Raw genomic sequence first — 17088 nt, 5'->3', positions numbered from 1 at the left:
TTTTTTAGACACACACACACACACACACACACACACACACACACACACACACAGAGAGAGAGAGAGAGAGAGAGAGAGAGAGAGAGAGAGAGAGAGAGAGAATGGCAACCACTCACCTGTAGTGACTGATGTGTGGAGCATAGAAACACATAACAGGAAACACTATTATGCCAGCTTTCAAGCTGTTGAATTTTTTCTTGTGAAAGTGCACACAACCCCACAGACACCCAAATGCAGGCTCCCATAGCCACCGTGAGACTGGTTATAGATTATTGAAAAAGGATCATCGCATTGTAATTCAGAACTACACAGGCGCTGGAGTATTGTAATTATCCACTGACACCAGGCAAGTGACTTTCAAGTAAAATGTCTCCCCTGTATGGGAACATACATAATGGATGTCAAAAGTACAGGGTGTAGACACATGGTTGACAGAATATGGAAGTTTGGGTCTGGCCTTGAGTCATGCTCAGTTAGTCAAATGATAAGGTGACTGCTCACGATAAGCGGGAAATCCTGGTTCGAGTCCTGGTACAGCACAAATTTTCGTTGTCATTGTTCCATTATACAGCTAATGGTTGCCCATATTTGCAACTGTGAATACATTTTATGTTTTTCATAATGGCTGTAGTTGCCGCAGTGCCTGTTCCTTTGTACATACATACATACATACATACATACATGTCTGAAGGAACATTGTGTTGTAATTTAGAATAACAAATACTGACCCTACGACTTATCTTAGAGAATAGATTAAGGAAGGGCAACCACATGTTTCTAGCATTTGTAGACTTAGAGAAAGCTTTTGACAATGTTGATTGGAATACTCTCATTCATAATCTGAAGGTGGCAGGGGTAAAATACAGGGAGCGAAAGCCTATTTACAATTTGTACAGAAACCAGATGGCAGTTACAAGAGTCAAGGGGCATGAAAGGGAAGCAGTGGTCGGGAAGGGAGTGAGACAGGGTTGTAGCCTATCCCGGATGTTATTCAATCTGTATATTGAGCAAGCAGTGAAGGAAACAAAAGAAAAATTCGGAGTAGGTATTAAAATCCGTGGAGAAGAAATAAAAACTTTGAGGTTCGCCAATGACATTGTAATTCTGTCAGAGACAGCAAAGGACCTGGAAGAGCAGCTGAACAGAATGGACAGTGTCTTGAAAGGAGGATATAAGATGAACATCAACAAAAGCAAAAAGAGGGTAATGGAATGTAGTCGAATTAAATTGGGTGATGCTGCGGGAATTAGATTAGGAAATGAGTTTTGCTATTTGGGGAGCGAAATAACTCACAATGGTTGAAGTAGAGAGGATATAAAATGTAGACTGGGAATGGCAAGGAAAGCGTTTCTGAAGAAGAGAAAATTGTTAACATCGAATTTAGATTTAAATGCTTGGAAGTCGTTTCTGAAAGTATTTGTATGGAGTGTAGCCATGTATGGAAGTGAAAAGTGGACGATAAGTAGCTTAGACAAGAAGAGAATAGAAGCTTTCAAAATGTGATGCTACAGAAGAATGCTGAAAATTAGATGGGTAGATCATATAACTAATGAGGAGGTATTGAACAGAATTGGGGAGAAGAGAAATTAGTGGCACAACTTGACTAGAAGAAGGGATCGGTTGGTAGGTCATATTGTGAAGCATCAAGGGACCACCAATTTAGCATTGGAGAGCAGCGTGGAGGGTAAAAATCATAGAGGGAGACCAAGAAATGAATACACTAAGCAGATTCAGAAGGATGTAGGTCGCAGTAGGTACTGGGAGATGAAGAAGCTTGCACAGGATAGAGTAGCACGGAGAGCTACATCAAACCAGTCTCTGGACTGAAGACCACAACAACACTGCAATATCATGCTGTAGGAGGTGTTGGGTGGATGTATAGGACAGATCCTGCACCTATACCAACCATAAGAGAATGACCCATAGGGTGCAGCATTGGAAATAGGATGAACAGGAATAGTCTGTAGGTTGGGTGGTTGGCAGAGTACTACATTGTGCAATGTGGGTAGGATTTTGGATAAAATACCCCTCATCTCAGGACATGACAAGAAGTCATCAGAGACCTGGTGAAAGATGCAGTTGAGCTTTTCATGGCTGTGGTGATACTGGGCCATTAGTGGGGTGATAGTCAGTGGCTGGTTAAAAGGTTTAATGGTGTCAGAAGACTAGATGGCATAGGAGATATGTTATGGATGAGCTGAGTAGGAAATTGTTTGTCAGTAGAGGCTCTGCTGAGGTTATCAGTATATTTTGACAAGTCCTGCTTTCTACTGCAGATGCAGCGTCCATGAGTGGTGAAGCTGTTAGGAAGAGATGTTTCGACACGGAACAGGCTATAGCTGTCAAAGTAGATATAATGTAGGTGCATTTGATGTGAACAGGCGTATTTATGGACCCAACTGAGAGGTGAAGATCAACATCTAGGAATGTGGCTTGTTGAGTTGAGAATGACCGTGTGAAGTGGATTTGTAAGTAGGTGTTGTGGTTATGGAGGATGGAGTGAAGGTTGACCTTGCCATGAGTCCTGGCCAGGAAAATGTCATCCATGAATCTAATCCAGACAAGAGGTTTTAGGTGTTTACTGGATAGAAAGGATTCCTCCAGAAGGCCCATAAATAAGGTGACATAGAATGGTGCCATGCGAGTACCCATGACAGTACCACAGATTTGTTTTTAGATTTGGTCTTCGAAAATGAAATAATTGTGGGTCAGAAATTTTTTGGCTAGGAGGATTAGGAAAGAGGTGGTGAGTTTGGTATCAGGACTCCGTGAAAGTAGTGTTCGATGGCCTCATGGCCATTGGCATGGGGGATGTTGGTGTACAAGGATGTCGTATCCAGTGACCACAAGGAGTCTGGTGGAAAAGCGTCGGGAACAGTGTAGAGGCGGTGATGGAAGTGAGTAGAGTCTTGAGTGTAAGATTGGAGGTTACAGACAGTAGCTTGGAGGTGCTGGTCAACAAAGACAAGATATTTGTTCTGTGGTAGCATTCAGTCCAGCCACAATGGGACAACCAGTGGGGAGACCAGTGGTGAGGGATTTGTGGAGTTTGGGGAAGGTGTCAGAAAGTTGGCGGAGGACCTGTCACATAGTTACTATGATTCCAGACCACTGTGGTGGAATCTTTCCTGGCAGGAAGGATGTTAAGATCTGGATTAGTTCTTAAAAACAGTTTTATTTGTCCCAGAAGACAGACGGCATCCCCAAAGAAGCAGATCTTTTCTTATTTTTTCTGCTTTTGCTCTTGTGGAGTGTACGAGGTCTGTTCAAAAGATTCCGGAATATTCACAGTTTTGCACCAATCATGTGTGGGAGCGAAATGCACACGCCTGTGTTTAATATGTAACTGCTGGAAGTTTCATTGTCATATGTCTTAGATATTGTCCAGTGCTGTATTGAGTAGAATGTTGTGTCGCACAGTTTGCAAATCTTGAGGTGGCAGAGTTAGAGGGGCAATGTGTCTGCATTAAATTTTGTATGAAACTCAAGAAAACCTTTACAGAGGTACACCAAATGATGCAGGAAGCCTATGATGATAAGTGATTGAGCCGTACTCAGTGTTATTAATGGTTCACACAGTTTAAAAATAGCTGGATGGATGATGACCTTCATTCAGGATGCCCTTCGATGTCTGCCAATGATGCTTGTATCAGAAATGTCATTGAAACTGTGCATGCAAATCAAAGATTGCCAGTCAAAGAGGTTGCAGAAGAATAAAACATTTCATTTGGGTCATGCCATGAGATCCTGACACAGCATCTTGGAATGCTCCTATTACCAGCAAGTTTGTCCCATGGCTCATGAGTCAAGACCGGAAAGACCTTCGTCTCACAATCAGTGAAGAGCTTTTGAATTGTGCAAATGAGAACTAGGTGTTCCTTAAGAGAATCATAACTGGGTATGACACACGGATCTACAGTTATGATGTTGAGACCAAGGTTCAGTCTTCACACTGGGCTGGAAAAGGTTCTCAAAGACAAAAAAAAAAAGTTCATCAGCCCAAGTGAAGTGTCAAAGACAAGCTGATAGTTTTCTTTGACTTTGAAGGATTAGTTCATCATGAATTTGTACCACAGAGACAAACTGTGAATTGATGGTACTATCAGGACTTGTTGGGACACCTGTGAGAAAATGTGAGAAGGAAATCGCCTGAAATGTAGTGAGACAATTCGTGGCTCTTGCATCATAACATACTCTCACATTCATCCTTGTTGGTGTGTGACTATCACCAAAAAGACAAAATCACTGTGCGGCACATCCTCCATACTCTCCAGGCCTGGCCCTTGCAGAATTTATTTATTTCTAAAGTTAAAACCCTGTTGAAAGAACGAAAATGAGGATAGGCAAGATGTGGGGAGGGAGGGGGGTGGGGTTAGTGGAAAAGGAGAGAAGTAAAAAGACTGGGTGCTATGGTGGAATGAGGGCTGTGTAGTGCTGGAATGGGAATGGGGAAGGGGCTGGATGGGTGAAGACAATGACTAACAAAGGTTGACACCAGGAGTGTTATGGGAATGTCCGATTTATTGCAGGGAATGTTCCCACCTGCGCAATTCAGAAAAGTTGGTGTTGGTGGGAAGGGTCCATATGGCACAGGCTTTAAAGCAGTCATTAAAATAAAGGATGTCATGTTTGGCAGCATGCTCAGCAACATGGTGGTCCACTTGTTTCTTAACCAGTTTGGTGGTGGTCACTCATGCGGACAGACAGCTTGTTGGTTGTCACACCCACATAGAATGCAGCATAGTGGTTGCAGCTTACCTTGTAGATCACAAGACTGGTTTCACATGTAGCCCTGCCTTTGATGGGATAGGTAATGTTTGTGAGTGGACTAAAGTAGGTGGTGGTGGGAGGATGTATGGGACAGGTCTTGTATCTAGGTCTATTACAGGAGTACGAGCCATGAGGGGTTGGAAGCAGGTGTTGTGTAGGGATGGAGAAGGATATTGTGCAGGTTCACTGGATGGCAGGCTACCATTATTGGAGGGATGGAAATGATAGTGGGCAGGACATTTCTCATTTCAGGGCAAGGCAAGATGCATTCGAAACCCTGGAGGAGAATGTAATTCAGTTGCTCCAGTCCTGGTTGGTACTGAGTTACGAGGGGAATGCTCCTCTGTGGCTAGAGGGTGAGACTTTGGGAGGTGATGGGAGACTGGAAAGATAAGGCAAGGGAGATTTGTTTTTTTGCAAGGTTGGGAGGATAATTCTGGTCTGTGAAGGCTTCAGTGAGACCCTAGGTACATTTCGAGAGACCGCTCGTCACTGCAGATGCGATGGCCATGAGTGGCTAGGCTGTACGGAAGGGACTTCTTGATATGGAACAGGTGACAGCTGTCGAATTGGAGATATTGCTGATACTTACTAGGTCTGATATGGATGGAGGTACTGATGTAGCCATCTTCGCGGTGCAGGTCAACTCAACAAGCCACTTTCCTAGACCTCCACCTCAAAGATGGCTACATCTGTACCACCATTCATATCAAACCTACTATGCACCAGCGACACCATCACTTTGACAGCTGCCACCCATTCTATATCAATAAGTCCCGTTCACACAGCCCAGCCACCCATGGTCATCGCATCTGCAGTGACGAGCAGTCTCTCCTGAAATATACTGAGGGTCTCACTGAATCCTTCGCAAACCATAATTATCCTCCCAACCTGGCACAAAAACAAATCTCCCGTGCTTTATCTTTCCAGTCTTCCATCACCTCCCAAAGTCACACTGTCCGGCCACAGAGGAGCATTCCCCTCGTAACTCAGTACCAACCAGGACTGGAGCAACTGAATTACATTCTCCTCCAGGGTTTCGACTACCTCTTGTCCTGCCCTGAAATGAGAAATGTCCTGCCCACTATCCTCTTCCCACCCCTCCCACAGCGGTAGTCTGCCATCCATCGAACCTGTTCAATATACTTGTCCATCCTTACACAACCCATGCTCCTAACCCCTTACCTCATGGCTCATGCCCCTACAATAGACCTAGATGCAAGACCTGTCCCGTAAATCCTCACACCACCACCTACTCCAGTCCGGTCACAAACATCACCTATCCCATCATAGGCAGGGCTACCTGAGAAACGAGTCATGTGATCTACACGGTAAGCTGCAACCACTGTGCTGCATTCTATGTGGGTGTGACAACCAACAAGCTGTCTGTCCGCATGAGTGACCACCATCAAACTGGTCAAGAAACAAGTGGACCACCCTGTTGTTGAGCATGCTGCCAAACATGACATCCTTTATTTTAATGACTGCTTCACATCCTGTGCCATATAGATCCTTCCCACCAACACCAACTTTTCTGAACTGCACAGGTGGGAACTTTCTCTGCAATAAATCCTACATTTCCATAACCCTCCTAGTGTCAACCTTTGTTAGTCATTGTCCTCACCCATCCAGCCCCTCCCCTGTTCCCATTCCAGCACTACACAGCCCTCATTCCACCATTGCACACAGTCTTTTTACTTCTCTTCTTTTCCACCAATCCCATCCCCCACTCTCTCCATGTCTCACCTATCCTCTGTCTAACCTGCAGCACTCCGCTGTCCACCACCCCTACCTTACTCTTCCTCCCCCTCCGCTCCGCAGCCTCCTACTTAACACCAACCAGTCGCCACTCCCATCATGCACTGGTGCTGCTACTCACAGTGTGGCCTCAGTTGCCTGAGACTGCAGTCATGTGCGCGAGTCGTGTGTGTGTGTGTGTGTGTGTGTGTGTGTGTGTGTCTATTTTCAACAGAGGCTGTACTGGCTGAAAGCTTTATTTGTGATAGCCTTTTAGAAAATTTAAAAAGGGAAATGGATAGGTTAAAGTTAGATATAGTGGGAATTAGTGAAGTTCGGTGGCAGGAGGAACAAGACTTTTGGTCAGGCGAATACAGGGTTATAAATACAAAGTCAAATAGGGGTAATGCAGGAGTAGGTTTAATAATGAATAAAAAAATAGGAATGCGGGTAAGCTACTACAAACAGCATAGTGAACGCATTATTGTGGCCAAGATAGACACGAAGCCCATGCCTACGACAGTAGTACAGGTTTATATGCCAACTAGCTCTGCAGATGACGAAGAAATTGAAGAAATGTATGACGAAATAAAAGAAATTATTCAGATAGTGAAGGGAGATGAAAATTTAATAGTCATGGGTGACTGGAATTCGGTAGTAGGCAAAGGGAGGGAAGGAAACGTAGTAGGTGAATATGGATTGGGGCTAAGAAATGAAAGAGGAAGCCGCCTGGTAGAATTTTGTGCAGAGCATAACTTAATCATAGCTAACACTTGGTTAAAGAATCATGAAAGAAGGTTGTATACCTGGAAGAATCCTGGAGATACTAAAAGGTATCAGATAGATTATATAATGGTAAGACAGAGATTTAGGAACCAGGTTTTAAATTGTAAGACATTTCCAGGGGCAGATGTGGACTCTGACCACAATCTATTGGTTATGAACTGTAGATTACAACCGAAGAAAGTGCAAAAAGGTGGGAATTTAAGGAGATGGGACCTGGATAAGCTGACTAAATCAGAGGTTGTACAGAGTTTCAGAGAGAGCGTAAGGGAACAAATGGCAGGAATGGGGGAAAGAAATACAGTAGAAGAAGAATGGGTAGCTTTGAGGGATGAAGTACTGAAGGCAACAGAGGATCAAGTAGGTAAAAAGACGAGGGCTAGTAGAAATCCTTGGGTAACAGAAGAAATATTGAATTTAATTGATGAAAGGAGAAAATATAAAAATGCAGTAAATGAAGCAGGCAAAAAGGAATACAAACGTCTCAAAAATGAGATCGACAGGAAGTGCAAAATGTCTAAGCAGGGATGGCTAGAGGATAAATGTAAGGATGTAGAGGCTTATAAAGAGACCTTTGGAGAAAAGAGAACCACTTGTATGAATATCAAGAGCTCAGATGGAAACCCAGTTGGAAGGAGTATATAGAGGGTCTATACAGGGGTGATGTACTTAAGGACAATATTATGGAAATGGGAGAGGATGTAGATGAAGATGAAATGGGAGATACGATACTGCATGAAGAGTTTGACAGAGCACTGAAAGACCTGAGTCGAAAGAAAGCCCCGGGAGTAGACAACATTCCATTAGAACTACTGACGGCCTTGGGAGAGCCAGTCATGACAAAACTCTACCATCTGGTGAGCCAGATGTATGAGACAGGCGAAATACCCTCAGACTTCAGGAAGAATATAATAATTCCAATCCCAAAGAAAGCAGGTGTTGACAGATGTGAAAATTACCGAACTATCAGTTTAATAAGTCACGGCTGCAAAATAGTAATACGAATTCTTTACAGATGAATGGAAAAACTAGTAGAAGCCGACCTTGGGGAAGATCAGTTTGGATTCCGTAGAAATATTGGAATACGTGAGGCAATACTGACCCTACGGCTTATCTTAGAAGCTAGATTAAGGAAAGGCAAACCTACGTTTCTAGCATTTGTAGACTTAGAGAAAGCTTTTGACAATGTTGACTGGAATACTCTTTCAAATTCTGAAGGTGGCTGGGGTAAAATACAGGGAGCGAAAGGTTATTTACAATTTGTATAGAAACCAAATGGCAGTTATAAGAGTTGAGGGGCATGAAAGGGAAGCAGTGGTTGGGAAGGGAGTGAGACAGGGTTGTAGCCTCTCTCCAATGTTATTCAATCTGTATATTGAGCAAGCAGTGAAGGAAACAAAAGAAAAATTCGGAGTAGGTATTAAAATCCATGGAGAAGAAATAAAAACTTTGAGGTTCGCCGATGACATTGTAATTCTGTCAGAGACAGCAAAGGACTTGGAAGAGCAGTTGAACGGAATGGATAGTGTCTTGAAGGGAGGATATAAGATGAACATCAACAAAAGCAAAACGAGGATAATGGAATGTGGTCGAATTAAGTTGGGTGATGCTGAGGGTATTAGATTAGGAAATGAGACATTTAAAGTAGTAAAGGAGTTTTGCTATTTGGGGAGCAAAATAAACTGATGATGGTCGAAGTAGAGAGGATATAAAATGTAGACTCCAATGGCAAGGAAATCGTTTCTGAAGAAGATAAATTTGTTAACATCGAGTATAGATTTAAATTTCAGGAAGTCATTTCTGAAAGTATTTGTATGGAGTGTAGCCATGTATGGAAGTGAAACATGGACGATAAATAGTTTAGACAAGAAGAGAATAGAAGCTTTCGAAATGTGGTGCTACAGAAGAATGCTAAAGATTAGATGGGTAGATCACGTAACTAATGAGGAGGTATTGAATAGAATAGGGGAGAATAGGAGTTTGTGGCACAACTTGACTAGAAGAAGGGATCGGTTGGTAGGACTTGTTCAGAGGTATCAAGGGATCGACAATTTAGTATTGGAGGGCAGCGTGGAGGGTAAAAATCATAGAGGGAGACCAAGAGATGAATACACCAAGCAGATTCAGAAGGATGTAGGTTGCAGTAGGTACTGGGAGATGAAGAAGCTTGCGCAGGATAGAGTAGCATGGAGAGCTGCATCAAACCAGTCTCATGACTGAAGACCACAACAACAACAACAACAGCCTTTTTGTTGTGCCTATCTGTGACTCAGCATCTCTGCTATATGATGAGTAGCAACTTTCCTTGTCATAAAATTGTGCAGGAGAGTATTTCAAAGCAGACCATACACAATGAGTAAAAGGTAAGTGTAGAAAAATTTTGTTGACAAAGTTCTGCGATTTTTTGAACAGACCTAAATGTTTTGATTACATGTTTACTAGCACCACCTTGTATACAATGAAATATAAGTCCTTCAAAGTCATAAGTGAATTCTTTGCATCATTTATGAACTCCAAGTCAGATTAAGGATTGTGAATTAGTTGTAGTATTTGAGTGAACAACTTCAGTAAATTCTGTGCCTTCACATTTCCACACATGTGTGAGCAATTACCAAGTGTGTTTGGGGGGTTAGATTTCAATTTTATAGTGGTAGGTTGTGAATGAAACACATTAAGAAAGGCAGGATATTGATGGAAAGTCAAATCCAGAATGTAGTACCTATAGAAGATAATTGCTTTCAGCAGTAAGAATGTTGTTTTAGTAACATATAACAACAAAATTTCAGGGATTTTTTATGATTTCATACAGTTTTAAATTTACCATTGCTTCTGATTTGTGTGACATGCTATTCATAATATTTTGTTGCAGCAAAGAGACCAGTACCTGTTCAGTGTCCTGTGGCAGGAAAATTTAATTTCACACAGCGTGGGGATGTTCCATTCGAAACCCGTATTCTTGGAGGTGTTACACTGTCACCAAGACCTAATATCTATTGCAAACAGAATATATCAGACTTCTCTGTGTGTGACATTGAACAGAAAGAAATTTCAATTGATGAAACTTACTGCCTTAGTGTGGATCATTTGGGAAGACCTGTTGATATATACAGTAAGTATTCATTTTCTGAATTGGAAGTTCTTTTACCATCATCCTTTCATTCTACCTCAAGTAGTTGCCATTCCCTAGGTTGCCTTCGGCTGCTCAGTGGTCAAGAGGCAGACAAAAATCTAAGGATGTCAGGTTCAATCCCTGATCACTTGTAAGATTTTTATCTGTTACTTCTCACTTCTTTCACCTGTGGCAATGTTAGTAGATGTGAAAAATGCTGATTTGTACTGTGGTTCGGAATCCACATTTAACTCTAGTTCCCCCGTAACTGGCTAGGAAAGTCAGTTCAAAGTTGAGAAAGAGGCAACAGCATACCACCACCAACAGAATTTGAATCTATACTCTCAGGTCTTGTTCTTTGTATTAACACACAATTAATTGTAGCTGGAGATATGAACATATATTTTCTGAACAACAGCACTTTCATATCAAAACTCATGCACATACTTTCCTGCACAAACCTTACAGTGACTGCACTTGGGCTTTCTCAGCGTACAGCAGACACATACTTTTTCGATATTTTCGTAACCTAAACTCCCAGTAGCGTAATTCACATGGATCAGATCTGTGCACCTTGTTTGTCTGCTCATGATCTAATGTTCATGACCTACTCATTGCAGTGCCCAAAAAAACAAACCACAAATGGCAACTTTCAGAGATTTTAAGTGTATAAATATGTCTGTGCTTGCAGAGGAAGTATATATATTTGTTGGCAGACAAAGGCAGGAAGTGACTCTGATGTAAATGATGAAGTATCTAATTTCACTGATACACTCAATAATTTGCACATTAAATGCACTCCTATTAAAAGAGAAACTGGTTAAGAGTAAAGAGAAAACATCCACCATGGTGTACATACCACCTCAGACACCTTATGAGTAGGGTGGCGATTCTTTTGGAAAACCTTAAATTCTCAGGGAATTACATTGTACTGGAAAAATTGGGGAAATCTCGAGGAATTTCAGGAATTTGATAAAGTCTCAGGGTATTCTGCATTTTTAACCTAGCATTGAAAATGAATTTTCGTGAGTTTTATAAATCACAAATTTTAAAATACTTAATATCTCAAAGTGTGCTAATTAAGTATTATTCCACATAAATTATCAGTGTTTAAAAACTGTGATTAAGCTAATGGGCTTATGGCTGACACATAGCTGGGAGGAAAGAAAAGTCATTATTGCAGCATGTTGTCCCCATCCCCCCTGCTCACTATTAATTTCATCAGGGGCTCCTTGACATCGTCTTCCTCCTCACAACTGGAATTCTCAGGGAATTTTTTTTCCAAGTTATGGTGCGTAGCCACCCTGATGTGTGCTGGAAACTGCAAGATGCCACTGGGCTATGTCTACACATAAACATTGCTTTTATCTGAATCAAGTGACCCTGTTTGAAATGTGGATCACACCACCTCCTCTCCCACAATTCACACAATTCAGATGTATTTAATAAACTGTGTACAGTGGAAATGGAAAGAGAAGGGGCATCCTGACAAGTGAATCTTTGTTGTGGTTCTTGTAGAAGTTAATAGTGATCAAATGGTTCATCTCTAAATACTGAATTGAAAGAGTAGTAATTTAGACCATTTTTTATTACAAAATATTCTTCACGAGGAACAGCACAGGTATTAAAAAACCAGTATAGTTAACTCTCTCACACACTGAAGATGAGTAGCAATTTTAATATGAAAATCTAGTAGTTAAACAGTTACCAGAAACTGGACAGCAAAGTTCATGGGGAAAGGAAGAAAATAGCCTGGTAATTAACTCTTATCAGACATTGTGATAAGTGTCATTCTGGTGGGGTAAGGAAAATATATGCAATAAGCCAAACAGCTGAGTCATGGTTAAACCATCAACTGCCAAAGCATGATTTAAAGTGAAATCCTCCATGTTTTAACTGAAAATGTGCCTTATCCATTCTCAACACTAACATCTTGCCTCGCTTTGCTGCCAGAAGTTACCAACTTTAAGAGACGAAAAGATGAGCTGCGACTTCAGCAGTGGCAGAAGGCACCTGCACGGCAAGTGCTGCCTGCGTCCTGCGCGGAGGGTGAATGGTTTGCCTCGATACCTGTGTATACAAAGAGAACTGCTATTGAGTGGTCCCAAGTCCTGACAGAGAATACTTTAATGACTACACTTCTCTGAGCTCTCTGTGGAAAGACCGCCAAAAATCACTGGTTGTCTAGTCAGACAGAATATTAGAAACATTGCCAGTGAGAGGCCATGTAGCAAACATTTTCCTCTCTCTTCCAAAAAGTTTGTTATTATTTGAGCCAATCTCTTAACTTTTCAGGTTACACAAATTTACAGTAATTTGGTGTTAGACATACACCTGGGGAAATTTGTGAAGGCCTGGTCAGTGTAAGAGAATGCTAGCTTCTGCCCCTACCAAAGTTGATGCCTGTTCTCCCACTTTTGACTAATTTTTAGGGTGTCGATCTATCAGTGAGTGCTTCAATTTCTCATGCTAAAACCTGAGGTCAATTACCTACATATTTAGGTGGCAGAGTGACATGGCAGTGAAATTCAGGAGTGGGCCTAATGTGTGAGATAGCATTTCACGTCCCCCACACAATCTTATGTGTAGGCCAAACTGCTGCATAAATTTACAGAAGCCTCCTCTTTGCTCATTGGACCTCCTCCAGTCGCAGTATTGTCATATTCCAAACCGTGTCTAATGTGCATGTGGTTGCCTTACTACAGCCTCTGCAAGATATTATCAGCACCCGAGACAATTGCCAAGGATCTCTGGACATGGTCTGTGCATGACGCTACATGCAGTAGTGAGGTGAGTGGTCAGTGTCCACAGAATGTGCTCAGTATTGGGAGGTGGCAGAGGATGAATCATTTATCCTGCTAGTGACTTGCCAGGGTCCAGGTATGTGCTGTGTCCTCACTCTCTGCAGTACAGGATCGTTTTGCTGCCAATGGCCAGTGGAGGGCTGCACCAAGACTAAGAAAAAGCACTAGCTAGCCCCACGTGCAAACCCATATGCAATTAATGGAAAATATTTTGTTCCATAGGGAAATTGTAACCTCCATAATCATCTTTATGATTAATTTACATATCAAAACCTGCATTTTACTTACACAAAAGAAAAAAGATCTCTACATCTCATGAATGAGTAGCTAATGCTTTTAACAAAAATGAAACTGACTGGCTGGCTGTATCCTGACATGTTTCATAACCTTCCAATCTGGGGAAAATTTGTGCCAATGATGTCACCCTTATATTAATCATAGTAAGGCTTCACTTACAGAGAAGAAAGATGTGGTTGCTACTCCAGAGCACAGTTACAGTGAGTACCATGGCCTACTCGTAGTGTAATTCTTGGAAGATCATCGTACGTCATAGGGGGGGGGGGGGGGGGTACTGAGGCCTCGGAGTAGTCCAGTTGATGCAAGTAGATCATGTGATCACTGCTCAGCTCTGTGTTCCAGGTCCCCACACTCCATTCCGCATAGTTCCGACATTTCCTTAAGGACACTGCACATGGATGGTGACAATATGTTTGAAGTATCCCAAAGTATTTATACCTATCGAAACAAACCTCATGCTGTCCATTATGCTTAAGGTACAAAAGGAAGCCCACTTAGACTGCTTCAGATGGCATTCTTGTCACCTCCCAAAGTCATCATACACTCGCTGCTTCATCACATAGTCCCATCATGTCAGAGGTCTTGTACAACACAACACACACAACCAACAACAATCAGTGCAGAAACAATGACATGGAGCAAATTTTGCTGCATTAATTTTTAATTATCCTTCAGTGGATGACAGCTACAACTACTTTATTCCACAACAAGAACAAAATGTAAATGTGATTTGACATACATTCATTTTACTCCTTACAGTCCATCTCAGTCATGTAAAACCCCTTATCACTAGTTTCGGTTAAGCTTGGATGGATCAAGTTCACCGTCTATCATAGCTGATAGTCCACTTCTGTTCCCAAGGCATGGTTTTCGCATTATCCACCCTTCTGCTTCGGCCTGGTGATCGTCTCAAACCTACTTCAAACAGCAGGACAGAACATACGGCGTTAGTCAATTTGCTACATACCAATCACTTGTGTATGTTAATAGCTGCTGGATGCCACAAACTGTACTTGAGTTACCCTCTTTCTCATCTGTAACTCATTCCACATCATCATGATGCAGGGAACTTTCTCACTAATCATCATTCTGCATCCCCTATGACTACAATTTAACCATAAAAAAAAATAAAAAATTGGCATCCATTTCACAGGGCCCTCACATACTTGCAACATGGACTTATCAGTTCTTATTAAGTTTCCCACTAACCACTATTCATCCCATCTCTCTCCTCTGCAACCTAATACACACTTTCTACTACACCGCAGACATCACAAAACAAAACTGAAGCAACCAAAATTCCAGCATGCCAACAAAGACTAGACTCTGGCCTTCAGGAAACAACCAACACTCAGATTTTACTCAGCTTATCTTACGAACACACATACTTATCACCTCCTCCAAGGAATCGTCACTACTCTGACAAGATTTGCAAAATAACATAGTTCGTGTCTCGTGCTACTTTACTAATATCTCAACTTGACTACACAGTTAACACCTCACAAGATAGACAACGCCACCAGCAGATGCCTTAATTCACTGGAAAATGGAACTCTGGGTCAAAAATTCTCTTGCCTTTCTTGGTGGACAACGGAAACTGAAAGTGACCCAACATCGCACTCATAGTTTATCATTCTACATGACCAACAGAAGGTATGCACCTTCTTTCCTATGGAATACTTAAAATTTGCCAATAACTATGAACTTGAGACCAGAACCTTTCTCATCAGTTTGTCCCCAATAACCTAATTATGCTACTAAACTAGACTTTTCATGCATCTTGTCTCATTCCTATATTTTTATTCAGTGAAAGGTTTAAAATTACTTACATTATGTGTCCCACAAGGTTTCTGTGACTTCAGTGATGCCACCTCTACCATGTTAGCATCCACGATTCTCCGTAAGTAGACACATCCATAATATAGAGGGGAAGCTTGTGGCACAATGCCTTTTGTTTTTTGATAGCCCATGTGACTTAATGAGCAACTTTTGACCAATTTCTTAGCATCAAATTTTCCTTCATATCAGCTCACTCCTTTTTGTATTCGCCAGCCTCTTTGATTCGCTGGAATGGAAATTATCTCCTTATGTCGGCAATGCTGATTGGGCAGAAATTCTACCAGCTGCCAAACTCTCTTCTCTGCCATTTGATATTTGAGAATGGTTATCAATACAAGTACAGTAGAGCTATGAGGGTTATTCATTACATCCTGGGAGCTATGTAGGAAGATGTTCCATGAAGCATGTTTTTCACAACACAGGCAGTAAAGGCTACACAGTTTGCACAAAATTCTTACTGTCAGATTTAAAAATGAAAATAAATAACTGGTCTTATTCTACAATTCTGCAGCATTGTCTTCCATTCTAAAGAGCAAAACTGTGGACCATTATCTGAGAACGATTTCTCGACTCTCCCCACCTGTTTCAGAAATCCCTGCATAGTAAAAAGACCAAAGCATCTATGCTTTTCCAACACCATCTACACTGTAGCCTTATGCAATGGAACCAAGTTTACGAATTTTGAGGTCAGCTCCAACGTGACAAGAATGTAATGGAAAACGCTTCTCAACCTCGGTAACGGGTGTAGGAGATCGGTGGCCCCCAGTTGACACAGTCTCTCTGGCACAGTCGAAACCAGGGGCATCTGATGCTAAGTCGCAGGTGGCTTTTCATTCTGACAAGGTCTGCAGACCAACAGTACTTTCCAGATCCTGCATTCCATGTTATTAAAATGACTGTGGAATGCAACTTCAAGAATCATTTTCGAGGTTCAAAATAGGCATGGCTGAAATGAGTATATCAAATTAACTTATTAAAGTGGTGGTCGGGTATGCATAATAACCTGACTGAAGAGGTTGTTGGATATGCATAATAACCAGAGCAAATCATCTATGCTTTTCTGATGAAACAGAACTGCCTTCTGCAAGAGATGAAATTATGTAATCTCATCATTGTTGGTATCAGGATCAGCAACTCATGTTGTTGTTGTGGTCTTCAGGCCTGAGACTGGTTTGATGCAGCTCTCCATGCTACTCTATCCTGTGCAAGCTTCTTCATCTCCCAGTACCTACTGCAACCTACATCCTTCTGAATCTGCTTGGTGTATTCATCTCTTGGTCTTCCTCTACAATTTTTACCCTCCACGCTGCCCTCCAATACTAAATTGGTGAACTCATTATATTTGTAATTAACTAATTGAGGTTTCTGCCATTGTATTTCATGTTTTGTTAATAACATTGCATCTTCTAATATAGGTGATAATTTTAGAATGAATGGAAATTTCAAAACTAGTCACTAATAAAAATTTTATTTGCTACTGACAGAAACCATAGTTAATAAATTACACATCTGAAATTGTGGAATTGCTGGCTGTACACTGTTGCGCACTTTTCTTTTTAATTCATGAAGGTCCAGACCGTAGTCTTGCTTCCTTCCTATGTCATTCAATGCCACTGAAATGAAGTTGTCGAACACTGCTTCCTTCATGCAGAAGAGGCTGTTATGGTTTTCCTCTAGTTCTTCGTCTATTGTTTCAGACAATGTACAATAGGACAGCGAGATATTTCACCTGCTATGACATTAACTGAG

General features: G+C 41.6%; 1 protein-coding gene across 1 annotated transcript in view; it reads left to right on the top strand.

Annotated features, from left to right (window-relative positions):
- Nucleotides 1-17088, top strand: part of LOC124554785 — a 121815-nt gene that overhangs the window by 51863 nt on the left and 52864 nt on the right. Inside the window, exon 8 of the mRNA XM_047128433.1 lies at nucleotides 10160-10399. Within this exon, the coding sequence (XP_046984389.1) occupies nucleotides 10160-10399 (240 nt within the window). The remainder of the gene's footprint in view (nucleotides 1-10159; nucleotides 10400-17088) is intronic.

The sequence above is a fragment of the Schistocerca americana genome, chromosome X (genome assembly GCF_021461395.2).
Source record: "Schistocerca americana isolate TAMUIC-IGC-003095 chromosome X, iqSchAmer2.1, whole genome shotgun sequence".
NCBI classification, from domain to species: domain Eukaryota; kingdom Metazoa; phylum Arthropoda; class Insecta; order Orthoptera; family Acrididae; genus Schistocerca; species Schistocerca americana.
This window is presented reverse-complemented; position numbering and strand designations above follow the sequence as displayed.